Here is a 27,946-nt window from a genome sequence, read left to right on the forward strand (position 1 = left end):
CAGCTGTGCAACAACACGCTCAGCTAATTTTTTAAAAGTTTTTTGAATAGATGAGGGCTCATTATGCTACTGAGGCTTATCTCAAACTCCTGAGCTCAAACAAGCCTCCCAGCTTGGTCTCCCAAAGTGCTGGGATTACAGGTGTGCGGCACTGTATCCTGCGCTCATGTCTCTTAATGAAAGAGAGAAAACAATAGATAGACCAAGAGAGACATGAAGGGACAGACTTGCTTTAGAAATGCAGAGTTCTTAGAAATTTAATATGCAATGTGTGTGTGTGTGTGTGTGTGTGTGTGTGTGTGTAAAACAAAACAAAACTTAAGATGCCATTGGCAAATAATAAACCACAGATATAATTATTTTTACTATACAGAAAATATATGGGAGGAAAAACAGTGAATTGAAAAAAAAAGACATTGCAACAGGATTTGTTTTTTAATGCAACTAAAATAAGTAGTGTGAGCTGCTGTATAAGAGTATTACATTCTCCCACTTCCCTCATTTGTGTTATGCTCTTGCTTGGCCCCTGACATTTGAGTTTGCAACAATGAGGGAAACATTCTCTGGCCTCTCTGGAAGGAATCCGCCTAAGTATGGATTCATTGTCTGAGGGAGTCTTAGCTCAGGTCTGAGCAACAGCATGAGAGTTCCCCCAGGGTTTTCACCATACAGGGAAAAAGTAACAGGTATTTGGCAGGTTGAGGCTTCCTTTTTATGGAATGGTAAGATAGGATTGTTGAGAGAGCACTTAACTTTGACACTAACTCTTTGCAAATTGTATTTTTCGTTTTATTTTATATTTAAGCCTCTTTTTGTTTTTCTTACCAATGTTTGTAAGTTCTTAATATGTTAAGGCAAGTCTTTCATCCATTCGCCTGCGTTAGAGCAAAACCAGAATTATTTTGAGGAAAGACTTTCACTTGCTCAAGGCCATTCTCTTGGGAGGCAAGCCTTACATTGAGCTGTGTGTCATAGTTGGTATCTTCAATTTTAAGAAGAGGATTTATTCTCTCTCCACAGCTCAGATGATTTTGAAAGCAATGAGTCTGGCCTTAATTGGCCTTGCAGAACGACTCCTGGGAGGTACTTGTCAGCGTGTGTGACTTCCCTCTTTTTGCTGTTCACTGCTTATTAAAGCCTGAGTTCCTTGAAAGCTTTGCTGCCTGGCCTTTTCCACCCAGTATTTTGGTCTTGGTATTCTGTTTTATCCTCAGATTGAGCCAGGCCAGCTAAGAACTGCATTCATAGGCCACCTTATTTTGGCTAGACACACACACACACACACACACACACACTGCAACTATGGAGCAGAGCCATAAGAAATAATCCCATGACACTTCCTATCATTTTCCTTATACAAATATTTTTGAGGACACAGGAAATTTCCCTCAAGTCTTAGTATCAAGAATAGCTGTGATTCTCCTGGTTTATTTTCTGGATACTGCTGAACCATGAAATTAGTGCTTTGCGCTTAGTTTTGGCTATGGAAAATCTTGGGGACAGATCTGTAATCTTCCTCCAGCAAGCACACAGAGCCCTAAGATATTCACTTTTGCTCTTTTCCTTACCCCACCTGCATTTTCCTATGTTTATGTCCACTTTGGCCCCCAGATTTCTCCTTTTTAAAATCTTGTACTCCATACAATTTTATAGAACTGCTTCAACCTCATTTGAGAATGAAGCAAGATGTAAAGAACTTAAAGAGATTATAATACTGATTGATCACTTGTTAGAAACATCAATTTATCTTTAAATTTTATTGTAAACATGCTATTCTTTATGTAATCTGATCTACTGGTTCTTTATGATGACCATGAAGAGAATTGGCATGGATTTGGGGACCCGTTGGCTGCCACATCCTCACCCCATGGCTAAGGTGGCTGATTCAGCAAATGCTGTGTTTAGAGCTTAGAGGAAGCAGATACTGCATCTGAGCCTCTTACTTTTCGAGGTCCCAGTTTCATGGTTTACTAAATTTCAGTTCCAATTACCACATTTATACAGGAAGGAAGGCAGTTGTATACCAACAAAGGACTGGCTGCCCTAGAATGCATAGGAAATACCTGGCATTGAACTTGGTCCTTCACAAAACAGGTGTTCAGCTGGTGTTTTGTGGTTTATGTATTTAGTTATGTTCTTTGAAGCAGTTGAATTGTGTTCTTTTCCAAGGGTTGTCTGTCCCCGTGGTCTAGGTCTGGGGGATGCGGTATGCTAGTATCATCAGTGACTTGACTTCAGTGACATTTTCTGCTTTTCTTTTTCAGAGTATGATCGCTTGGGCTTCCTCCTGAATCTGGACTCTAAACTGTGAGTAGAATGAGAAGATACCTTGGCTCTGTGGCAGAGAGGTCTGTGAGAGCTGGGTCTCACTTTGAAGGGTCAGCTCTCACCACTCTTCTGGTGACTGGGGGACTCCCTGGGGCCTCTGTCCTCAGGCTGTCAGCACAATCTTGGGGCATGTTACAGTCTGCAGCAGCCAGAGAGGGTGGGATGATGGGTGCAAACATAAGGCCTTCGATTTGGCTGGCACAGGCAGCTCATTATAGAAGGAGGCCACTGCCAGGAGTTTGAAGGACTAGGAGGCTCCTGGAAAGGCTTCTCCTGCAGGGTAGAGGACAGTTGAGTCACAGCAGGAGGTAGGGGCCTCTCAAAGATGCTCTGGCACCTGAAATGCAGAGCCTTCTGTGATCACTCCCTGTCTTACTCTCCAGTTTCAACTCCTGCCACTCTTGCCACAGGTGAACCCTCCTTTTCCCTCTACCTTTGCATGTGCCTGTTATCTGTGCCTGAAATACTCTTTCCTTGCTAGCCCACTTGGAAAACTAAAAAAACTACTTCCTCCCCACAAAAAAATTGTCTCTTACTCTGTGCTTCCTTTAAATTTTCTACCTCTGTTACAGTTATCTCACTATACTGTAATTGCATAATAATTACTAATTTTTTAAGGGCACAGGCTCAGTGCTAGGCCTAGTAGATACCTTGGTTCAAATCCCAGACTGACCTTTATTCTCTTTATGATTTGGGGCAAGCCACTTAACCACTCTGAGCCTCAGTTTCATCTGTAAGATGATGACAATAAACTTATTTCACAGAGTTTTTGTAAGAATTTAATTGAAATTATTAATTCATAGAGGACTGTCAAGTATTGAGTATCTAATCCTTCCAGGATCCTTCCCTACTGGCCTTCTTGGTCTCTCTAGCACCTAGACAGTATTGGCATATGTTTTTCAGGTGCCCATTAAACACTGAATGCTTGGTTTGATGGATAGATGGATGGATGGATGGATGGATGAATGGATGGATGGGTGGATGGATGGATGATGGTAGGATGACTGCGTACTTTCCTTTTTGACAAGCATGTCTTGAGTTGCAGCTCTCTCTACTCAGTGTGTTCATGTCCCTGCAAGCCTGCTTACATGGCTGATGCTCAATAAATCCTTGCAGAACCACCTTACTACCTACTGTGATTCCTTTCTATTGTTAGTCATCTTTGTGCACTTATGTCCCCTGCCCTGTACCAGGCAGACATCATGAAGGATCAGAATTGGGTCTCTTTCCTTTTCTCTCTTGAATAAAGCCATTTCCACAGTTGATTCTGATGATGATGGCCACACCTACATACAAAACATCAGACGAGGGGCTGGTTGGTTTTCCCACTGAATAGTCTGGCATCTGGCTTCTTGGCTCTGGTGCCTCATACTATGAGTTCAGGCATTGTAAGTCTCCCAACTTTTACACATTATGAAGGCAACTATGAAGGAAAAAGTGTGTATTCTGTATACCAGGCTAGTAGAGAGATGTCAGCTGCATGTTAACATCTAGGGAATGGGGTATTTGATTGTGGTAGAAAGCCATAGGCTTCACTCTTAGAAAATCCTTAATTTAGTACTCTGGAAAAAAACAAATCAGGTATAAGCCATAAGCAAGTGAAATGCCACCAGAACGGAAGAGATAGAGTAATTACCAAGTTGAATCACATTGATGAACAAAAGGCATATTCTCTAGGACATACTACAGTATTTAAACTGTCTTCAGCAGTGAAAGGAGGAGGATGAGGAGGACACTCGTCCCCTGCTCTCCTGACAGTTGGGTCCTGCAGGGTAGGCTGTTGTGTAGCTTTCTGTTGTGTATCAGGCCAGTTCTTTGAACTATGTGAGTTAACTTGGTCTTTAGCACAGTAAATTGGCTTGGCCTCATTTGATTTAACTCACAATCTAAGGTACAAGCTAGAACTGTCCTGCCTCTAGCTGCAAAGGTTTTTCTAGTCCAGTGCTGTCTTCAGAAGTCCAGTGCTGTCTCTCCTGTCTCACAGATACCTGAGAAAGGTTTCCACCTACTTCTGCAGAGAAGTTTCCAAGTTAAGGATTCTGCTTTTGGTGGGGGCAGTTCCTCAGGAAAGTTGAGATCTCCCCTTACCAAGTCCCTCTCCAGTTGTGTTATATTCTATTTCTGAGGTATAGGAAAGGACCTGAACTTGAATCAGAACTGGATTTGAATTCTGTCTCTGCTGCATAGTATTAGATGACCTTAGATAATTATTAAATTTTAGCTTTCTGAATCCCAATTTTGCTTTATGAAAAATGTAGATAATAGCACTCACTTCCTATGGTTTTATGAAGAATAAAAGAAAGCGTTCTATAAAGTATGAATAAATATGCCAATGCAAGGCTTTCTTTTTACTTAACTTGATTGGGATTTATTTAGCAGCAGCAGCAGCAGCTGCTGCTGCTTCTTCTCCTTCTCCTTCTTCCTTCTCCTTCCTTCTCCTTCTTCTTCTTTCTTCTTTCTTCTCCTTCTTCTCCTTCTTCCTTCTCCTTCTTCTTTCTTCTTCTCTTTCTTCTCCTTTTCCTTGTTCTTCTCCTCCTTTTTCCTTCTTCTTTCTTCTTCCTTCTTCTCCTTCTCCTTCTTTCCTCCTCCTCCTCCTTCTTCCTCCTCCTCTTCTTCCTCTTATTTCTCTTCTTCTCCTTCTCCTTCTTCTCCTTCTCCTTCTTCTCCTCCTTCCTTCTTCTTCTTCTTCTCCTTCTTCTTCCTCCTTCTCCTTCTCTTTCTCCTCCTCCTCCTCCTCCTTCTCCGCCTCCTCCTCCTCCTCCTCTTTCTTCTTTCTTCTTCTTTTGGTACAGACAGGCTCTTGCTATGTTGCCCAGGCTGGTCTTGAACTGCTGGGCTCAAGTGATCCTCCTGCCTCAGCCTCCTAAAGTTTTAGGATTACAGGTGTAAGCCACAGTATCTGGCCTCGTTTAGATTCTTGGGTATATGAATTTCATATGTTTTGGAAAAATTTTCAGCCATTATCTCTTTAAATATTCCCTCTGCCCCACTCTCTCTCTACTCCTCTTCTGAAATTCTGGTTAAATTTTAGACCTTATCATTATATTAACTTATCCTCCATATTTTTCATCTTTTAATTACTTTCACATTAACTGGAACCCCAAAGGACTCAGCATAAGGATAAACTAGAACTATTAATAAACCTACACCCCCAAAGCAGGCTGCAAGAATAATTACCAAAGCGCTGAGTATGTCATGGCACTAGAACAAAAACACTTGGTATTTGTTGCCAGAGTTCTCATCACTCAGGTGATCTAGGGAACCTCAAACCATGAGTTCAGTTTAAGGTATTCCAGACTGGCAGTGCCTGCAAGCACCTGGCAGAAATAAATGCAGATTTTCCATAGAGGAAGACATATGCATTCTCCACAAATAACTTTTCAAGGAAATGAGCAGCTCACAGTAAAAAATAACTAAACACACGAAACAAGCTTCTATTGAAGCTTGTTCTCATGGTTTTATGAGAACCATGTAAAACAACTGGCAACAGAGGAGTACCCACAAAGATTTCTGAAATTAGAATTACCACACATAATTTATGAAGCAATTAAATATACTGTATTTAAAGAAATAAGAGACAGTACTGAATTATATGCATAGAATAGGGAACTATGAAAAGCAAAATACCAGATTTGAAAAAACAATGAACTTCTAGAGTTAAAAAATACAATGACCAAAATTAAAAACTCAATAAAAGGGGTTAACAGATTAGATACAACTGAAGATACAGTTAGTGAACTGGAAGGTAAGACATAAGAAATTATTTATAAAAGTGGTTGGCAAACTCTTGGCAAAGGGCCAAATGGTAAATATTTTAAGATTTGGGGCCTTATTTTTTCTGTCACAACTACTCAGCTTTGCTGTTTTAACATGAAAGCATCCATAGATAGTACATAGATGAATGAGTATGGCTATATTTCAATAAAACTTTATTTATGGACCCTGAAATTTTAATTTTATATATATATATTTTTGAGAGGGAGTTTCATTCTTGTTGCCCAGGCTGGAGTGTAATGGTGCAATCTTGGCTCACTGCAACCTCTACCTCTCCGGTTCAAGCGATTCTCCTGCCTTAGCCTCCCGAGTAGCTGGGATTACAGGCATGCGCCACCACACCTGGCTAATTTTGTATATTTAGTAGAGATGGGGTTTTTCCATGTTGGTCAGGCTTGTCTCGAGCTTCTGACCTCGGGTGATCTGCTCACCTTGGCCTCCCAAGGTGCTGGGATTACAGGCGTGAGCCACTGCACCCAGCAATTTTATATAATTTTTATGTGTCATAAAATAGCTTTTTGACTTTTTTCCCCCATCTGTTAAAAATGTAAAAGACATTCTTAACTCACAGGCCATATATAAAAAAAAAAGGTGAAAGGTTGGCTTTGGCCCACAAGTGTAGTTCGCTCACCCTTAATTGAGAATGCAACACAGCTATATCTTGAGAATTATCTCCTCACTGCAGATGTTTTCTATTCTTGGAACCCTATTGCATAGAAATACTCCTTTAAAAAAATGGATTCTGGGGTAAATGTGCAGGCTTGTTACATGGGTTTATGGTGTGATGCTGAGGTTTGGAGTATGGATGGTCCCATTACCCAGGTAGTGAGCATAGTACTCAACAGGTAGTTTTTCAGCCCACTCCCCACTCCCCCCTCTAGTAGTCCCCAGTATCTGTTCTTATTTTTATGTCCATGTGTATTCAGTATTTAGCTCCCATTTATAAGTGAGAACATGTGATATTTTGTTTTCTGTTCTGTGTTAATTTGTTTAGGATAATGACTTACAGCTGCATCTATCAATATCATTTTTCATAGAAGTAGAGAAAACCATTCTAAAATGTATACGAAACCAAAAAAGAGCCAGAATAGCCAAAGCAATTCTAAGCAAAAAGAATAGAGCTGGAGGTATCACATTACTAGACTTCAAAGTCTACTATAAGGATATAGCAACTAAACATGATACTGCTACAAAAACAGACACGTAGACCAATGGAACATAATAGAGAACCCAGAAATAAAGCCACACAGCTACAACCATCTGATCTTCAACAAAGCCTACAAAAATAAGCAATAGGGAATGGACTGCCTATTCAATAAATGGTGTTGGGATAACTGGCTAACCATATGCAGAAGAATGAAACTGAACCCCTACATTTTACCATATATAAAAATTAAGATGGATTAAAGATTTAAATGCAAGACCTCAAACTATAAAAATCCTAACAGAAAACCTAGGACATACCCTTCTCGTCGTTGGCTTTGGCAAAGAATTTATGGCTAAGTCCCCAAAAGCACCTGCAACAAGAACAAAAATTGACAAGTGAGACCTAATCAAACTAAAGAGCTTTTGTGCAGCAAAAGAAACTATCAACAGAGTACACAGACAGCTTACAGAATGGGAGAAATACTCCTGAAATACCTTATGTCTAGTGATATTCCAAAAGCCTGGAAATAGACATTTTAGATTTTTTTTTCTTCACTGTATTTGTTTAATTATGTCTTTCTGGAATAGAGTGGCTTATATTTTCTTTTAGAATTCCCTGCTGCTTGTATCTACATGACAAAATCACTTGTTAGTGCTGTGAACATTATTCAGAATACTGATGTGCAAAACCTTGTCTTTTTACTACAAGATCTGTTGTTCAAGAAGGCAGAACTTTTTGGTGGTTAAAAATGTGAGCTATGGCCGGGCGCGGTGGCTCACGCTTGTAATCCCAGCACTTCGGGAGGCCGAGACGGGCGGATCACGAGGTCAGGAGATCGAGACCATGGTAAAACCCCGTCTCTACTAAAAATACAAAAAATTAGCCAGGCGTGGTGGCAGGCGCCTGTAGTCCTAGCTACTCGGAGAGGCTGAGGCAGGAGAATGGCGTGAACCTGGGAGGTGGAGCTTGCAGTGAGCTGAGATTGCGCCACTGCACTCCAGCCTGGGCGGCAGAGCGAGACTCAAAAAAAAAAAAAAAAAAAAATGTGAGCTATGGAGTCAGATATGGATTTTTGAGGCCCAGTTCCACATCTTACTAGCTCTAATCTGGAGTGAATTATTTAACTACTAAGTCTCAGTTAAAGTGGTGACAATAGTAATACCAAGGATGAAAGTTAGCCCTTATCAGTGTCTGGTAAACTAGCAGGGATATAGCCCAAAAATGAGACCTGGACTTCAGCTTGCCTCTTGCTCCATACCCCAGATTTCATTTCTTCACTCTTTCATTTAGCAGATATTTCTTGAGCACCAGCTATGTGTTTTCTAATTGGAATAAACGGAAAATTCTAAGACATAGACACAGCCTTATAAGCTTGATTGGAAAGCCTATCCTGTGAGCTGAAGTCTTAGCGAATGGGGAGGAAGCAATTGAGAACAGGAAGGGAGGGTAAAGGGTAGTATTGCTGGATAGCATGAGCAACAGACAAGTTTTTGGTTGTTTCTTTTTTTATGATAAGCATGACATGTTGGTGGTTTGGAAGCATTAATGGAGTACAAAGAGGATAACCAGGGATCCCAAGGTCTATGGAGTATAGATGAAAGAGCAGCCTCCTTTGCAGAGGGCTGTAAAAATGTCATTTTCCCAAGAGACCCAGGTTTCTATGAAAGCAAAAATGGAAGGAACATTCACCGAAGAGTTTGAGGATATAAAGGAACACAGTTTTGTGCCACATAATTGAAAGTTAGAGTGTGGGCTGTGCCAGGGGGGAAGTAGGAAACTAGACCAAGAAGAAGCAGAGAGCAGTGACTTGAGGATAAGAAAACTGAGAAGAATATGGTTTGGAGAGAAACAGGAATAACTAGAATGTGAGACTGGTGAGTTGGTGACATTGCCAGCCTTGTGGTTGCCTGAGAATTGACCCCGTCTTCCCCAGGGGTTGGGCACTCAGGCTGCTACGTGCAGGCACCCACAGCCTGATTTAATGATACCTCCGAGGAGAACCATCTGCTCTCTGAAAGGGGTCTACTGTGGTCTGGTTCAAAGTTGAGGGCCTGGGAAAAGGCTCAGGGGTAAAGGCTCTTGCCCCAGCAACAAAGTGGATACTCCCTCATTCAATCTACAGATTTGTTGAACAACTAATATGTATCAGGCAATATTCTGTGGTCTGAGGATATACCAGTGAACAAGATTGTGATTGTGAACAAGACAATCAATAAAAATTATTATAAATAAAGTTTTTAGGATTTTGGAAGGTGATAAGTGCTGTGAAAGAAAATAGAGCAAGACAAGGGAATGCTGTTGAAGAGATTGCAAGTTTCAATGGGACAGTCAAAGTAGAATTCATTGAAAAGGTGACATTTGAGCAAAGAGTCAAAGGAAGAGAGGCAGAGCATTCCAGGAAGAACCCTAAGGAAATCTCAGTCTCCATTATAAGGAATATGACACAATGAGCCAGGAATGTACCCATTAGTCCAGGGGAGAGATGAGCCATCTGGATTCTTTGAAGGAGCCAGATCCTGGTGTCCAGGTGTGACTTTCCTGAGCTGACATGGGCCTTCTGGGAGCAGATTTAATTAAATGGAAGTTTCACCTATTTCTGCTGGGTGTGGGCAGGGGCTCTGTGCTCTGGGAAAGCTCCTGTCTGCTGCCACAATGTGGTGTTTTACAGTTGCCATGTGGGCAAGAGCATGGGGACTTTAATGCTCAGTCTAATTTCATAAGGAATTCCATGTGAAGACACAAAAATATGAAAATGAAAGCAAACAACTCTTAAACCCCCAGAGCCTTGTGAAAAACCAGGTCATTTGTAATAGTGTATAAACATGGAGCAGTCTAAACATAGCCTGAGGTGAGTTTAACACTTCTAAAACAGCCTGTCAAGTTTCCTAGGGCTGCAAGGGGAAAGCATTTATTGAGCACCTACTATATGCCCAGTGGTGCACTAGGTACTTTCTATGTTACCTGTTCCCACAACATTTGCTTAGATAATCTAATCCAGTATCATGGCTTTAAATATCATCCATATGCTGATGACTCCTAGATTTATATCAAGCCCAGTTCTCTTTCCCCACACTCCAGACTCATTTACCCAATTGCTTCCTTCATTTGGATGTGTATTAGGCATCTCACACTTAACATGTCCAGAACCAATTCCAGATTCACACCCCTGCCTCCTAGAATCTTTTCTACCCCAGGAAATGGCAGCTAACTACATCCTTCCAATTGCTCACATCAAATACTGTAGCATCATTTCTTTGACACTCAAATCTGATATCAGCAAACTTTATTAGCTTTACCTTAAATATCCTCAGATCCAGCCACTTCTCACTACCTCTGTCTCATCACTCTGTCCAAACCACCATCTCTCACCTAATTTTTGCACTCCTAACTAGTCTTCCAGATTTTATGCTTGCTTCTCTGTGGTCTATTTCCACGCTGAAGCCAAAGTGATCCCGTTAAAATACAAGATAGATCTTGTTACTCCTGTGATTAGAACTCCCCAATGGCTCCCCATTTCTTGTAGAATGAGAGCCAGAACCTTTACAATGCTCATCAAGGCCCTACATGGTCCACACCTTCCTTTCTTGTTGCTCTCCTTCATGTTTGTTGTTTTATCTTGGGCTCCTTGCTGTGATTCGGATACTCCAGACCTGTTCCCGCCTCAAACTCGTGGCATTTGCTCATTCCCTTGTCTGGAACACTCTTCCCCAGATACCTGTAGAGATTGCACACTCTCTCACCTTTTTAGAACATAGCTCAAATGTCACCTTCTTAATAAAGTCTCCTTTGCCCATCCCATTTAAAATCATAGCCCCATCCCCTATTGGCGTTCCCTGTTCCCCTTTACTGTGTCATTTTCTCCAGGGTATCTATCACTCTCAGATGCCACATGTGTTTTATTTACTTGTTTATTGTCTGTCTCCATCTACTAGAGTGTTTCTTCTGTTTTGTTCCCTACTATTTTCTAGCACCAAAACCAGTATCTACTGTGTTACTTAGTGATCAATTAATAAATATTTGTTGCATGGATAAATGGTGGACAACTGTATGAAGTAGATGGTATTTAAATGCATTTTAACAAACATGAAAATGACTATAGAAGGGATAAGTAATTTGCTTATGTTCACAGAGCTAAATGTGATCGAGCTAGTCTGTGAACCCTTCTCTGCCTGGATCCAAACTTTTTACTTTTCTCACTATTCAACATAGCTTTCTGTTTTTTCCAAATTCACAGTCAGTTTGATCCTGTTTTAACTATACCGAAAGCTTTGTAAGGGCAAGAACTGGGAATGTTCTGCTCACAGATATATTCACAATGCCTAGTATAGTGTTTATGTACATAGTAAATATTCAGTAAATATTTGTTCAATCAATCGAGGACAGAAGGAAGAGGATTTGAGTAAGAGAGAATAGAGCCACCTTTAATAACAAAATCCAGATCTTTCAAGTATTGTTATTAGAAGATTTTTAGGGAGAGGGAGTACAGTGGTGAGGACTGTCAGGTGGCCCCTTCCTTTATCTAACCCTGACTTTCCCCATCTCCTGGAGAGACTGTCACTTGAAGAACTTCTGCCACCATCATGCTGACTTCAGAGGGCCAGCTTCTCTTTAATGCCTTAAAAAAAAAAAATAGAGGAAAGGGGTGTGTGTGTGGTGGGGGGGATACTTTCTCTTGGCTTCTCTAAGCAAAGCTAAAAATATTTCACTAAAGATTAAAAGAGGACAACAGAGAAATTAACCTTGAGAGGACAAGAAATCCAGAGTAGTAGTCTGGTTTCCAAAATGCAGAATTCTGTCTCTTCTATAGCTAGCACAAGCCAGGGCCATACTTACTTCACAGCAAGAGAGCACAGCATTGCAGGATTTGGCTAGGTTCTTTGTTTCATGACATCTAGCCTTTTTCACAGCCCACTGTTCAAAGACTTTCTCCTAGACATCTTGAGCTGTGTGATCGAGACCGAAAAAGCCAAATTCCCACTTTGCAGCTCACCGAGGACTGTCTCTGCACAGTGGTTTTTGACCTTGACTGCATATTGGAATCACCTGGAGACCCTACAAAATTACTGATGCCTGCATCCCACCCTCTAGAGATTTTGAAGTCATTGAGCGAGGACACAGCCTTTGCATTAGGATTTTTAAAGCTGCCCAGGTGAGTCTAATATGCAGCCAAATTGAGAACCACTGCTTTAATAAAAGATTCTGTTTCCTGTCTGAGGAAGTCTCCACTTCCCCAGGTAATTGATACCAAGAATAAATCTGTCTGTACATAGCAGTATGTCTATGTGTGATGATTCATAACTAAGACCTCACTACCCAGAGGTTCTGATTTAGTTGGTCAGGAATTGGGCTCAGGTACCTTTATGTTTAAACATTCTCCCAGATGATTCTAATGTGTCAGGGTCAAGAACCATGAAGCAACCTCAGGCCTGTCACTATAATCATATCTGAATATAATATAACAACTACTGCAGAATATCGTAACAGTTATGTTAGGGTAGTGGCATTGCAGCTACTTTCTTTTCTTTTGATCCTAAATATTGTTTTTATTACACCTTTACAATGAAAAAATATATTTGGATGTTTCTGTAATTTTTTCAAACTTTCGTTATGGGCTATAGATCTCTAGACACTATTTTTGGAAATCCATTTTATATTAGTTTTTGGTTACCAATTTTTTTCTCTAGTTTTTCTTAATGGTCTTTTAAAAATCTCAGCCAATTGAAGAACTTCCTATACATTATATTGACTAATTTATCTCTTCCTTATCTATAATTGAAGTAAATATATGTGTAAAGATGTAATATTTGTCTTTTCTATGCTGCCAAACTCCAGGAGACCTGAAGGTGGAACTTGAGAAGTCTGGAGGAATGGGCAGAGACCAAATTATGTGGGGTTTTAGAGATAACAAGGAGAGGCCAGGCGCGGTGGCTCACGCTTGTAATCCCAGCACTTTGGGAGGCCGAGGCGGGCAGATCTCCAGGTCAGGAGATCAAGACCACGGTGAAACCCTGTCTCTACTAAAAATACAAAAAATTAGCCGGGCGTGGTGGTGGGCGCCTGTAGTCCCAGCTACTCGGAGAGGCTGAGGCAGGAGAATGGCGTGAACCCGGGAGGCGGAGCTTGCAGTGAGCTGAGATCGCGCCACTGCACTCCAGCCTGGGTGACAGAGTGAGACTCTGTCTCAAAAAAACAAAAATAAATAAATAACAAGGAGAAATTTTTCATCTCAAGGACAAAAGATGCCTTGAAGGGTTTTAAGCAGATGAGTAGTGACATAATCAGTTTTGACCCTTAGGAAGATGTTTTTGGCCACAGGAAGGTAATTTGATTAGAGAGGGGCAAGAATGGAAAGGGAGAGGGTACTTAGGAGGCTATAATAGAAGTACGGAGTAGAAATCAACAGAGAAAATCAACAAAACAAATCTGGTTCTTTGCAAATATCTATAAAATTGATAAACCTAGAGCCAAAAAGAGAGAGAGAAAGAGAAGATATAAATTACTAATATCAGAAGTGAACATACTAATTCATAGATATTAAAACGAATAATGGGCCAGGTGAGGTGGTTCATGCCTATAGTCCCAGCACTTTGGAAGGCTGAGGCAGGAGGATCACTTGAGCTCAGGAACTTGAGACCAGCTTGGGCAATGTAGGGAGACCTCGTCTCTTCAAAAAAAACAAAATTAGCCAGTTGTGCCTGTAATCCCAGCTACTTAGTAGGTTGAGATGGGAGGATCACTTGAGCCCGAGAGGTCAGGGCTGCAGTGAACTGTGGTCACACCACTGCACTCCAGCCTGGGCAACAGAGTGAGACCCTGCCTCAAAACAAAAGAAAAAGGATAATAAAAGAACATTGTGAACAACTCTGTACTCACAAATCTGATAACTTAGATGAAATGGACTGATTCCTTGAAAGACACAAACCACCAAAACTGACACAAAGAGAAAAAGACCATCTGAATAAATCTATATCTACTAAAGAAATTAAATCACTAATTAATAACCTTCCAAAACAGAAACAGTAGTCTCAGATGGTTTCACTGGTGGATTCTATCAAAATTTAAGGGAAAAAAATGATACCAAAAGATACCAGTTCTCTACAATGTCTTCCAGAAAATCAAAGCAGAAAGAACGCTTTCTAACTCATTCTATGTGTCCAACATTACTCTAGATATTACCCTATTACCCAAATAAAGATATTATAAGAAAGGAAAACTACGGACAAATATCTGTCATGAACATGCTCCAGAAATCCTCAACAAAATTATTAGCAAATTGAATTCAGCAATGTATAAAAAGAACTACATGTTGCTGCCAAGTGGGATTTATTCCAGGTATGCAAGACTGGTTCAGCTTTCAAAAATCAATTAATGCATATTCTGTTACATCAACAGGCTAAAGAAGAAAAATCATATAATCATATCCATAGATGTAAAAAAACCATTTGATACAATCCAATACCTATTCATAATTTTTTAAAAAACTATCAGCAAACTATGAGTAGAGGGGAACTTCTTCAATTTGATCAAAAAAACCTATAGCTAACATCTTGCTTAATGAGAAACTGGATTCTTTTCCCCTAAGATTGAGAAAAAACCAAGGATGTCCCCCCTCTCATCACTCCTGTTCAACATTATACTAAAGTCTTCACTAACACAGTAAGACAAGAAAAGGAAATAAAAGGCATACAGATTGGGAAGGAAGAAATAAAACTGACTGTGTTCACAGATGACATGATTGTCTATGCAGAAAATCCCAAAGATTGGCAAAAACATTCTGGAACTAATAAGCGATTAAGGCAAGTTTTCAGGCTGTAATGTTAATATACAAAAGGCAATTGCTTTTCTATATACCAGCAAGAAGCAATTGGAATTTAAAATTTAAAACACGGTGTCATTTACATTAGTGCCAAAAAAAAGAGAAATAGGGATAAATCTGATAAAATATGTGTGAATGTGTTTGTGCATAGATTCATATATGAATGAGGAAAACTACAAAACTCTAATGAAAGAAATCAAAGAAATCTAGATAAATGGATATTCCACATTTTGATAGAAGGACTCAGTATTGGGTTTTGGGGGTTTTGGGGTTTTTTGAAACAGGGTTGCCCAGGCTGGAGTGTAGCGGTGCAACCATGGCTCACCGCTGCCTCGACCTCCCAGGCTCAAGTGATCCTCCTACCTCAGCCTCTCAAGTAGCTGGGACTACAGGCGTGCGCTACCACACCCAGCTAATTTTTTTTTGTAGAGTCAGGGTCTCGCTATGTTGCTGGGGCTGGTGTCAAACTCCTGGGATCAAGCAGTCCTCCTGCTTTGGCCTCCCAAAGTGCTAGGATTACAGGTGTGAGCCACTGTGCCCAGCCTCTATATTGTTAAGATGTCAATTCTCTCCTTGATTTTTAATTCAATATAATCAGAATCAAAATTGCAGTAAGTCATTTTATGAATATCAACAAACTTTAAATGTTAAAGTTCATATGGAAAGGCAGAAGACCCAGAATCTACTGACGAAGAAGAAGAAAGTTGGAAGATCGACAGTGCCTGACTCCAGACCTACAGTAAAGCTATCAAGATACAATCAAGATAGCATGGTATTGGCAAAAGAATAGACAAATAGATCAATAGAATAGGATAGAGATCCCATAAATTGACCCACACAAATATAGTCTGTTGATCTCTGACAAAGGAGCAAAGGCAATTCAATGGAAAAAGGATAAGTTTTTCAACAAATGATACTGGAATAATTAGATATCTGTATGTACAAATTAATCATTCACCTTGTACCTTTCACAAAAATTAACTCAAAATGGAACCTAAATAGACTAAATGTAAAACCTGAAACTATAATAAACTTCTGGAAGGTAACATAGAAAATTTATGTGACTTTGGGTTTGGTAATGAGTTTTTAGATATAAAACCAAAAGCAAAATTCAGAAAAGAAAAATCAGTAAGTTGATTTTATTAAACTCCAAAACTTGTACTCCGTGAAGTTCACTGTTAAGTGAATGAAAAAACAAGCCACAGACTGGGGAAAAAAATTGCAAACACATACCTGATTAAGGACTTGTATTCAGAATATACAAAGAACTCTTAAAACTCAACATTAAGAAAACAACCAACCCAATTAAAAAAATGGGCAAAAGAACCAAAAAGACACCCTTTCCAGATGGCCAAAAAAGATATGCAGATGGAAAATAAGTATATGAAAAGAAGCTTGCATTATATGTCATTAAGGAAATGCAAATTAAAACAACAGTGAAATACTATCACACCTATTAGAATGACTAAAAAACAAAAACAAAAACCTGACAGTCTCAAATGCTGACAAGGATGTGGAGCAGTAGGAACTCTCATTCACTGCTGGTGGGAATGCATAATGGTTTGGCCACTTTGGAGCACAGTTTGGCAGCAGCTTACAAAGTGAAACACAATATGACCATATGTTCTAGCAGTCACCCTCCTAAGTATTTACCCAGTGGAACTGAAAACTTATGTCTACACAAAAACCATACATGAATATTTATAGCTGCTTTATTCATAATTGCCAATAACTGGAAGCGTCAAGATGTCCTTTAGTATGTATGTGGACAAACTGTGGCACATCTAGACAATGGACTACTATTCAGCACTAAAAAGAAATGTAGTCTGTTAAAAAAAAAAAAAAAGAAGCACTACTAAGGGCTTTGAAATCAGGAAATATAAAAAGTATATTTTATAAAACAGCCACAACCAACACCCAAGGGCTTTGAAATCAGAAAGCTCTATATTCAAATCTTCCTCCTGCCACTTCCTAGCTGAATTTCTTTATTTCTTTGTTCATAAAATGGGAAGACTAATACCTATCATATAGGGCTGTTTAAGGATTGACAATAATGTAAATAAAAATAAAAACAAAGCCCCAGATACTGCTGAATAATTGCTAGTTACATTCCTCCACTCTATTATTTTGCTTCCCAAATATATCTTACAAATATTCTTCCTGTCTATATCCACTGTTACCCCTTCATCCAGGTCTCCTCATTTCTCTCTTGGACTAGTGCATGTCATTCATCTGCATAGAAATCCTTCAGTGGCTCCCCATTGCCCCCATCAGCAAGCCCAGGCTCCTTGTCCTAGCAGCAAGACCATGCTGTGGTCTCACAGGCTTTGTTCTGTCAATACTAATGTATTTGCAATTCCCAATATGTGCCAGGCTCTCTTTCTGCTTTGGACCCTTGCACATGTTGTATCCTCGGCTGAGAATGCCCTTCTACTTTCTCTCTTTTCTTGACAGTACCTCCTCAAGATACCCGCCCTAATTCCCGAGACCACTTTGTCTGCCTCTTCCATACCTTGTATATAACAGTGGTTGTACTTATACCCAAAGGTAATCTTTTATTTACTTACCTATTTGCTTACTGAAATTCAAGCTTTTTGAGAGTAGGAACCAAAATGGAAAACTTAGGTTCCTTAGTGCAGTGCTTCTGAAACATTTCTTCTGGAGGACCCTTAGTGGCAGAGGAGAGTGAGCATATATTGCAAAGCAACCCACTGCAAGCATAAAAATTCCTTTTTTTTTTTTTTTTTGAGACAGGGTCTTGCTTTGTTGCCCAGGCTGGAGTTCAGTGGTGCAGTCTCAGCTCACTGCAGCCTCAGCTCAAGCAATCCTTCCAACCTCAGCCTCCCCGGCCCAAGCAATCCTTACAACCTCAGCCTCCTGAGGAGCTGGGACTGTAGGCACATGCCACCATGCCCAGCTAATTTAAAAAATTTTTTTTAAAATAGAGATAAGGTCTCCTTATGTTGCCCCTGGTCTCAAACTCCTGGGCTCTAGTGAATCTTCCCACCTTGACTTCCCAAAGTGCTGGGATTACAGATGTGAGCCACCACACCTGGCCCCCCAAAAAAGAATCTTCAAGAGCTTTCATTTTGCTTTAAAAATTCTGCATTCTATACCATAGTACGTATGTGTTTTCTTAATACATTCTTCCTCATATCTTCAAGTACATGTATTGCTCCAGGAAGACACACTGGTTTGTACTGTGGCTTTGAATAACTCCAACCTCTATTATATAGCCCCTAAACTGTGACACCTGCTTTGAGAGCCTGGACGTAGTGGATTTAGGAACAATGTTATCTGGAAATCATGGTAGTGACCTCTATCTTATACTGGGGACCTATAGAAGAATTGAACAGAAGATTCGACTGTGATTTTCACTACAAATTTTATGAGATATAGCCCTTCCATTGGGCTCACATAAGTGCTAGGATGCTAGTTTATAAGAAGTTCCTGCACATAGATGATGGAATTGTTTTAGTGGCCCTCCCTCTCTGTCCCCTGAAGTCTCTTGACCTCCCTGCCCAATAGGCATACATTTACAGACAGCCATGTGAATGACAGAGAAGAATCCAAATAAGAAAAATGAAGGAGCAGTTATTTTCCTTCTTAAATTATTGAAACTATGATAATAATTCAGATGAATCTAGAAGGAATAGTAAAAGCAGAAGTCAAACATTAAAACAGTAGGAACAGTGACTAACATTTGTATAACCTTTCAAAGGGCACTCTGACCCACGTTGCTGTAGGTATTCATTGATCTTCCCATCAGCCCTATAAAATGTACATTACTATAGCTATTTTAAGAGTTAAGGAAACTAATTGTGTCTTACCTGAGGTTGCACACCTAGTAAGTAGAACTGGTGACTTAAACTCCAATCTTCTTACCTTAAGCTGATGACACTTCACATCAAAGAAAGTAGGGGCTTTGGTAAGAACAGGAGAGAGTTTTCGAGTCAGTTTTCTCTTGTCAAAAATGAAAATAATACTTATCTTAGAGTAGGACTGCTTCAAAGGTAGACAGGGCCCTGGCCAAATATGTTTTACAAGGCGTCTGCCTGTATAAACCAGTTGATGGGTCCATGTATGGTATAATGACTTACTAAGGATTTAGAACAATGGGTAGAGAAGAGATACTTATGTATTTGTTATCCAATCAGTGCATATGAAAATTCCTTTTGCTACCCACACACCACCAACTCTTCCTGTTCAGGTTCAGGAACGATCTCTTTGTGTTTTCTATTGTCAAATGTATCATTGCTGGAAAGTTTCGTATCTCCTGCCACAAACAACAAGTATCTGTATTATTAGTAGTCAATGCCATGGCTTTTTGGAAACTGTCTTGTGGAAACAGTGATCTCTCCCCTTCAGTTCTCCAGTACCGTTCAGCTCATGCTGGATACATCATTTCATGAGGCCACACTATCCTTCCTGAGACCCAGGAGTATCTCAAAGATGGGACTGCTTTGTTGGTGATGACCACACACACCAGTGTCAGAGAGTGCAGGGAAAGTGTGAATGGTAATTTGCTTTCTGGTCATGTTAAATGTATCATTTGACATTTTATAGTGTAAACAGAACAGTGCATCTTCCAATCATGGCTTCTCCTGGACTCCTTCAGCCCCACATGCCTGGGTCTAAGGGAGGTACTACTTTTTAGAGGATTGTTGTAAAGCTGAATTAGATCATTAGATCCACTGTCTGGTGCCTGGTTTGTGCTCAGTGAATGTTACTTCTCTTGTGTTTTTCACTACCACCCAGAAAGAGGATATGTTTTTATTTTTAAGGAAATAAAGTGTGGAAGCAAAATTGAATTGGAGAGTCACAGCAGATCTCTGGTGGAATGCCTCCGTGAAAATTGTCTGTTGAAGCACTTGGAGAACTTTGTGGGGAGCATCCCTCCAGCTAAGATGAAGTAAATTACAAGGCTCTGGAGACAAATGTAACCTGGAGTTAATGTCAGCTCCAGAATCACTGATCAAATAGGAATGTGGCCTGGTTTGATGAAAAGGTATTGCAGTGCCTAGCAGCAAGAGCAGAAAGGCAGGGCCTCCGGAGCTGAGAAATACCACAAGTTTCAGATGGCTCAGATCAAGCAGTCCCTTTTTTCTTAAAGTGATAGAAGACATTTGACAGTGCTTCAGCATTTGTCATAGATGGCTGTACATGTATCATGATGGCAAAAGCTGTAGAGAAACCCGAGTCTACAGTGGAAGCCACAAAGAGCAAAGAGTCAGTGATTTCTAGGGTAGAATGGATTGGCACAGCCCATATGTGGGTAGATGAAGAAACTGGTGACAATGCAAGCAAGACCCAGCAGACCTGGAGTAACAGGTCAGACAGGTGGCAGTCAGAGGAGATAGAAGTATTTCCATCTTGGGGCTTGAGAGGATCTATGGCAGTAAAGGCTATTTAAAAAAAAAAATTAAAGTGAAAATATTTAATGACAGAATAGGATTACTCAAGCTAGGCAAAGCTGCTTCTGCCATTTCCCTCATCATGTCATTATCCCAGAAACAACTCTCTAGTACTTGGAGAAAGGCATCCTCATGAGGAAGGTAGAAGATGGAATTGAAGAATTCCCTGCTCTGTGGATGGAGCGAACTCTGTGTGGAGAGGCTCATCTGCACGCTCATGCATGTCCCCCTAGCATGGTAACAGTGGCTTTGATTAAGCTGCTGGGTTGTTAGGCAGTGTGCTTAGTGCTGCCTACATGGTCTTCTTTTCTCATAACGAATGCTTTAAACTAAATTAGCACATGAAACGAGGGAGCAGGCATGGTAGGGGCTGATCTGAATCCAGTTCTCTCTGAGATGGTTCTAGAAACTAGACTGATGGTTACACAATGTCCATCACTGATCTGTAGAGTCCTCAGGAATAACTGTCAATGACACTTCCCCAGTTTCCCTGGCCATCACCCCACTTCCCCCTTACACTTCCTGTTGATTAACCTTCCAAGGCAAGGTAACCAACTGATTTCAGTCCAGCATTTTATTGGGTACTTGTATACTCTGTGCCATACATGCTTTGCTAAATGATCATATTCTATGAGAGAAAGATATTTAAATGGACAATTACTCTTCAGTGTAATGAAGTGTAATGCTAGGCTTTCACTATGTCCTAGTCATCATTGTATCCTTAATCCCAGGCCAGTTAGTTAGCATGTACTGAGCACCAACGAGGGGCCAGGCACCATACTCAGTGCCAGCCCTTCCTTCTCAGCATAACTCTTAACAAAAAAATTTTATAAAATAAGTACTAGTATAATCCCACTTTTACAGATGTGCAAATTAAGGGCACAAAACAATTTAAAAGACATGCACCAAATCACACAGCTATTAAGAGAGTCAGGATAAAAATCCAAGCAGAGTGACTCTGTTGTCTCTAAATATTTGTTGCCTGTGGAAATGAGAGGCAGAAAGGGGAAGGTGGTAGGAGAGTGGGGAACAAGTGAGCAAGTGAAGATGAATGTCCGCCCTAGGTAACGCAGGTCCACAGGGGGATGGGTTCTACCTGAGAAGGGAAGTATCATGGAAAGTTTACAAGGGAAGTGGTGCTTAGAAAATAGGCATCCCTGGCCAAGGCGGGCTAAGGGAGCAGAGCTAAGGCCAGCCCTTAGCTTAGCCCAGTTTTGTGCTAGATCCTTTCCCCCTCCGCCTTCTCGCAGATATTCTCCCCCAACCTGGCCAACATGGTGAAACCTTGTCTCTACTAAAAATACAAAAATTAGCCGGGCGTGGTGGTGGGCTCCTGTAACCTCAGCTTCTCGGGAGGCTGAGGCAGGAGAATCACTCGGACCTCGGAGGTGGAGGTTGCAGTGAGCTGAGATTGTGCCACCACACTCCAGCCTGGGCAACAGAGTGAGACCCCGTCTCAGAAAACAAACAAATAGACAACAAAAAGAAACATTCTCCCTACAACTGTCCTATCTCTACTGCATTGTGAGTTTTTCTTTTATTCTAACCAGCTTGTAAACTTGGGAAAATATTTCCCAACCTCAAAAAACACTTTACCCGCCTTCCCCGCTCCGGCTATTGCCCCATTTCTTTGTTCCTTTGTAGCAGAACTCCTAAAAATAGTCTGTGTTTCATGACTTCAGTTTGTCTCCTCCTGTTTTCTCTTAAACCCAGTGAAACGAGTTTCACCTCCACATTCCAGTGGAGTGGCTGTTGTCGAGGTCTGTGGTGACCTCCCTGTTGCCAAATCCAGCATTTAGTCCTGTGGCCGCACCTTACTGGACCTCCACAGTGTGTGACGCAGTTGGTTTCTGCGTCCTTCCTAAGACACTTTGTTGACCGCAGCCTCACACTCTCCTGCTCTTTCAGCCTCCTGCAGTGCTACTCCTCATCTCCCAAATGCTGATCCTTCAGACACACATCAGCCAGGGCACTCTCCCACTAGATATCATGTGGTGACTCTCCCTGTGATTGGATCTGAACCCGAGCCAGGCGCTTATGGCAGCCACGTGTCTCACACAGCGTGTGTGTGGTGCCCCAGAGGATGGCCATCCCCTCCAAATGTGCTCCCTCACCACATCCTCATGCGATTCTTGGAATTACATGGTTTCCACTGCACATGGGGAAGCTGAAAATCAGATTTTCCATCACTTGCTTGTCAGTGTCCTCTGTGACAGTTTCTGATTCCAGATCTGATGCTTTTTCCATTTATGACCCATTGCTTGGCCTGATTCCTTAAACTCGGTCCTCCTGAGTGAAGCAGGAGAGTGGAAGCGTCTGGTTCCTTTTTGGGGCTCCAGCCTGTCCATCTGGATTTCCTCTTGTGAGTGCAGTGGTGACACTCTTCACCCCAGGGGCTTGGTAGTCACGTTTGTAGGACAATGGGTGCTCTTACTGGGTTTAATGCTAAATCTCCCAAAATGAAAGGCCAGCTGCAGAGTAGGAGAAGAACAAGGGCTGAGTGATTTGATCAGACATCTGTGGGGGCCTGCTGGCATTTGGAGTGTGAGTGCCTTAGAGAGACTAACTATTCTGGCCCCAGGGAGTTGGCGACCGTTAATCTTGGTGGTTTTGACTGCTAACTGCCCCAGAGGTCCCAGCCTGCTGGATGACTCAGAATCCCCAACACTCCCCCTATTCTTCTCTCACTGAGATAGTCAGGAGGCCATTTCTAAGGCATTTTAATTTGGTAATAACTTGACATGACCCACTGTACCCAGAGTTGTACGTTTTAGGAGTTACTGTCGCTTTCTAAATGAGGGGTTGATTTGGAGCCCATCATCCTTGCTATTGGACTGCCTTGCACTGCCGTGGAGAGAGCAGCATCTCCTGCCTGGCCTGCTCGGCTCCAGCTCCCTCTCCATTGTAGATGACGTGATCCTGTGCCCCCTGGACTGTCCCACAGCCCTTATTCTTTAAGCACCTTGCCAAAAGTTGATGGGGTAAACTAGAGAGAAAAGAGGTAGTCAAAGGTCTGTCTGTTGTTCATTTATTTCTGCACTGCACTGTGTTAAGAAGGGCACCTGCTGTCCATCTTTCTGCTGTTTATGAAACTTTCTGGAATTCAGAAAGACCACAGGAACTCACAGCACAAGGCAGGCAAGCAGATGGTGGGGACTGGGAGACAGGACATGAAGAGACTCAAAATGCCTCACTGCCGCAGACCAAAGCTGTGTAAGGCCTTCTGGACCGTATTCTCCACCCCATCTCCGACTGTGTTGACCACTCCTGTGCTCTCCTGTGCCTTCCTCTGTGACTGTGTTGGTGGCAGTGCCCTGTTAAGAGTTCCTGCACTGGTGTTAGAGACCTTGGGTTCTAATCCAGTGTCTACCACTTGTATGATCTTGGATTAGTCTCTTCATCTTTCTAGGCCTTGTATGTAAATTAATTCATAGCACCAACTCAGAGAGTTGTTGAGAGAGCTAATTGAAAACATCTAGAATGTTTTCGTCACTGTGCCTAGTCAAAAAGCTTCTAGTCAGTTCCGTAATTGCACTGAGGTTTATATTTCATTTCAAAAATACAGTTGTTTACATAAGAAAATATTGTTTTTCTCTTGTTAAAATTTTGGCTTTCTTTTGCCTGCCAAATAAAGTCCTAACTCCTCGGCTTGTCACTCAGCCTTCAGGTTTGCATTTCAGCCTTTGAATTTCCTTGGTGGGGGATGCTTGAAAATGTAGATTTCTAAAAGAAATTGTGCATTGATCAGATGAGTTTGTCTATGTTCAATGAGCAGTTACTCTGTGTAAGCCTCTGGTCTAGGCCCGAGGGGTCTATGGTGAATCAGACATGACACACACGAGGCAGTGGCATCATCATTTCTGGTACCACCACCCCACACCCACCCAGCCCAGACCCTGCAGAAGGCAGCCTGGAGGGTAGGCTTGCCACAGGGCCCCAGCACAGTAGAGCAGCTGGGCACCAGAGTGTTGGCAGCAGGCCCAAGGGTGGGGGCGGAGGAGGTGGGGACTCAGAACTGGCAACCAGCCAGGGCTCACTCAGGTGCCCCAGCATGCAGGGCCTCCAGTCCCAGCAGTCACGGAACCCATTCACTGACTATATCCTGTTCTTTGGCTGTGATCTTCTCTAGACTGCATAGTGCAGAGATTTTGGTGGCAGGGCAGTGACTCCAGACCCACATTGAACGCATAAGGACGTTGAAACCCAAAGATGTGAGGTGGCATGATTGTGGTCACACAGCAACAAGCCAGGATTAGAACACAAGTCTTCTGAAAAATATGCAGCAGTCTCAGCCTCGTGGGTTCCTGAGATTGCCTTGTCTGCAGTGAGACTGTCAGGGTCATTTTGTTCCTTAAGAAAGTTTTGGCTGGGCGCGGTGGCTCATGCCTGTAATCTCAGCACTTTGGGAGGCCGAGGTGGGCAGATCATGAGGTCAGGAGATCGAGACCATCCTGGCTAACACGGTGAAACCCCATCTCTACTAAAAATACAAAAAATTAGCCAGGCGTGGTGGCGGGTGCCTGTAGTCCTGGCTACTCCGGAGGCTGAGGCAGGAGAATGGCGTGAACCCAGGAGGTGGAGCTTGCAGTGAGCCACTGCACTCCAGCCTGGGCGACAGAGCGAGACTCCATCTCAAAAAAAAAAAAAAGAAAAAAAGAAAGTTTTAGGGGTCTTCTCTGTGCACATTTATGCAAGGCACTGGAGAGGGTAGGCAGTGTTAAATCAGACTCTGACCTTAGGAGTTTACAGTGTGTCAAAGGAGATATACTACCAAAAATTACAATACAGAATAGCAAGTGCTGAGGGGTAAGTATATGATGTGAGGGGCAGGGGGAGTGACTGTGTAAGCACAGAGGAGGCACTTAGCCCAATCCGAGGGTCAGGGAATCACTCCCAGTGAAGCTGATATTTAAGTTTAATCATGAAGGACCAATAGTTATTAGCCAGATGAAAAAGGACAAGGAATAACATTCCAGGCAGAGAGACCAGGAGAGCATCCTCAACTAAAAGTCTAATGGTTACGTCAGTAGCCCCAACATTTATTGTGTCTATATTCGGTCACTGTTTGTGACCGTTCCCACTGGGTGGATCATAGCATGAGTGGAGAGAATAAAAGCAGATGAGGCTAGCCATGTAGGAACATACAAGGAAGGTGGAAAGGCCCGGGGCTCTGACTATCAAAGCCTGAGTAGCTATATCCTGTGAACTCCAAGCACCACTCCCCCGGGTATTGGAGCCTCGATAGAGCTCCTCATTTCCTTGGTATCAGGCTTCCTGCAAAGAATGTATGAGTTTGAGCTGGGCGCAGTGGCTCAATGCCTGTAATCCCGACACTTTGGGAGGCCAAGGCGAGAGGATCGCTTGAACTCAGGAGTTTTAAGACCTGCCTGGGCAACATAATGAAACCCTGTCTCTTAAAAAGAAATCTGTGAGAATCCAGTGAAGTTCCCTTTACAGATATCATCCAGGGGCCTGACTCATTATCTATCTATTCCTTTAGGGTTTGGGGATTTGTTTTGTTTTTACCCTTAAAGCCTTAATGTGGAAAAGTGCCTGAAGTGCTGATTGTAGGGAATGAAGCTTCATTCAAGGTTTAAACACCTTGTCCCAGCTACTCGGGAGGCTGAGGCAGGAGAGTGGCGTGAACCCGGGAGGCGGAGCTTGCAGTGAGCCGAGATTGCGCTGCTGCACTCCAGCCTGGGCGACAGAGCGAGACTCCATCTCAAAAAAAAAAAAAAAAGGCTTAAACACCTACAGCTCCTTAGGAAATAATAACCCACTCAGTGCTCAGTGCCTGGCAAGCTGTAACTTTCCTTCTCTTCCCATAGGCCTGCTGAATTAGCCACCAAGTACGCAAACTTTTCAGAGGGAGCTTGCAAGCCTGGCTATGCTTCAGCCTTGATGACGGCCATCTTCCCCCGGTAAGTGCTCCTGTTTCCCTCCACTGCCTAGACAGCCTGGTCTGGGGTCCAAGAGCCAGAAACTCTGCCTCTCACAGCCAGTCATGTTCTCCTATGCTCTGGAAACCATGGGTTCCTGGAAAGGACTCTGCCTTTAACTTGGTTCCTACTCCAGTCCTACTCCATGCCCTTGCTTTGCCTTACTCCCATCCTGCCTCTGGAGCTTGCACCTTGTGGCACAGCCTGTTTCTACAGAAGGATAACCTACATGGTTGCCGCATGCAAGCCAGGTATCCAGAGGCAGCCAGAGAAGGCTGCCAAGCACAGAAGCTCCTAGACCTAGTATCAGTGGCCAAACAAACTTTTTTTGGAAGCTGGGACCAACTAGCTGGCTTCAGGGAGGCATATCCAAATAAAGCAGGGAACAAAGAGAAATTTCTGAGGCTGTCTTAAGTTTTAGCACTTTCCTTCTCTGTCCATTTTGCATTCTGGAGCTGCTGGCTTCTGGCACCTGAAAGAATCTGTGCATAACCCAGGGAGTTCCTTTTACCAAATGCTGCTAAGGGATCTTGCTTACCGATCCACCTTCTCCTTTTTGGTTTTCTTTTCTGAAGCCTTGGTGTGGAAAAGGAGCTAAAGTGCTGAGATTGTCTTTGGAGTGCAGTGAGACTGTCAGGGTCATTTCGTTCCTTCTGATTTTGAGGGGCTGGAGGAAAGGCTGCCTAGGATTGTCTGGGCACTTGGACCACCAGAAGAGTGCTAGGGGTGGGCTCTACTCACTGGGGGAAGGACTTGCCTCCCATCCCTTAGAAGGCTGAGGTTAGGACACACAGTGTGCTTGCAAAGGAATGCTGAGAAACAGCTGGCCCCAAAGTAACTCCAGGATATTTGGTTTTTATGCTCCCTTTCTTTTCTAACGTGAGCAGTCTCAGCTTAGCTCCTTGTGTAAAGCAAGGGCTATGCTGGCTGAGTATCCGGTGCTCAGATAGAGATCTCTTTGTCCAGGGTCTGCCTTCTGAATTGATTCCAAATATTTTGCTTCCTCCAGCTATTTATTGAGTGCCCCTGTGTCTGGCTTTGTGTTCTGTATTCTTAACACAGGTTTTTGCAAGCCTATACGACTCAGTCCCTTGGCCCAGACACCTGTGAGTTTTCCTTTACCAGTATATAGGTTTCTTTTACTTTTTCTTTTTTTTTTTTTCTTTTTTTTTTTTTTATTATTATACTTTAGGGTTTTAGGGTACATGTGCACAATGTGCAGGTTTGTTACATATGTATCCATGTGCCATGTTGGTTTCCTGCACCCATTAACTCGTCATTTAGCAATAGGTGTATCTCCCAATGCTGTCCCTCCCCCCTCGCCCCACCCCACAACAGTCCCCGGATTGTGATGTTCCCCTTCCTGTGTCCATGAGTTCTCATTGTTCAATTCCCATCTATGAGAGAGAACATGCGGTGTTTGGTTTTTTGTCCTTGCGATAGTTTACTGAGAATGATGTTCTAATTGAAAGTAATACAGGCATGTGGAAACAAAACAAAACAAAACAAAAAACCTCAAACAGTACAA

At 42.2% G+C, this 27,946-nt stretch overlaps 1 protein-coding gene across 10 annotated transcripts in view; it reads left to right on the forward strand.

The window, feature by feature from the left end:
- Positions 1-27,946, forward strand: part of ST3GAL3 (ST3 beta-galactoside alpha-2,3-sialyltransferase 3) — a 221,934-nt gene that overhangs the window by 101,602 nt on the left and 92,386 nt on the right. For all 10 annotated transcript variants that reach the window (XR_004032577.1, XM_030823706.1, XM_030823710.1 and 7 more), the window contains 2 exons: positions 2,265-2,307; positions 26,308-26,400. Coding sequence is in view for 9 of the 10 variants with exons in the window: in XM_030823706.1 (XP_030679566.1) it covers positions 2,265-2,307; positions 26,308-26,400 (136 nt within the window). In the remaining variant the exon portion in view is untranslated. The remainder of the gene's footprint in view (positions 1-2,264; positions 2,308-26,307; positions 26,401-27,946) is intronic.

This window comes from Nomascus leucogenys, chromosome 12 (assembly GCF_006542625.1).
Source record: "Nomascus leucogenys isolate Asia chromosome 12, Asia_NLE_v1, whole genome shotgun sequence".
NCBI classification, from domain to species: domain Eukaryota; kingdom Metazoa; phylum Chordata; class Mammalia; order Primates; family Hylobatidae; genus Nomascus; species Nomascus leucogenys.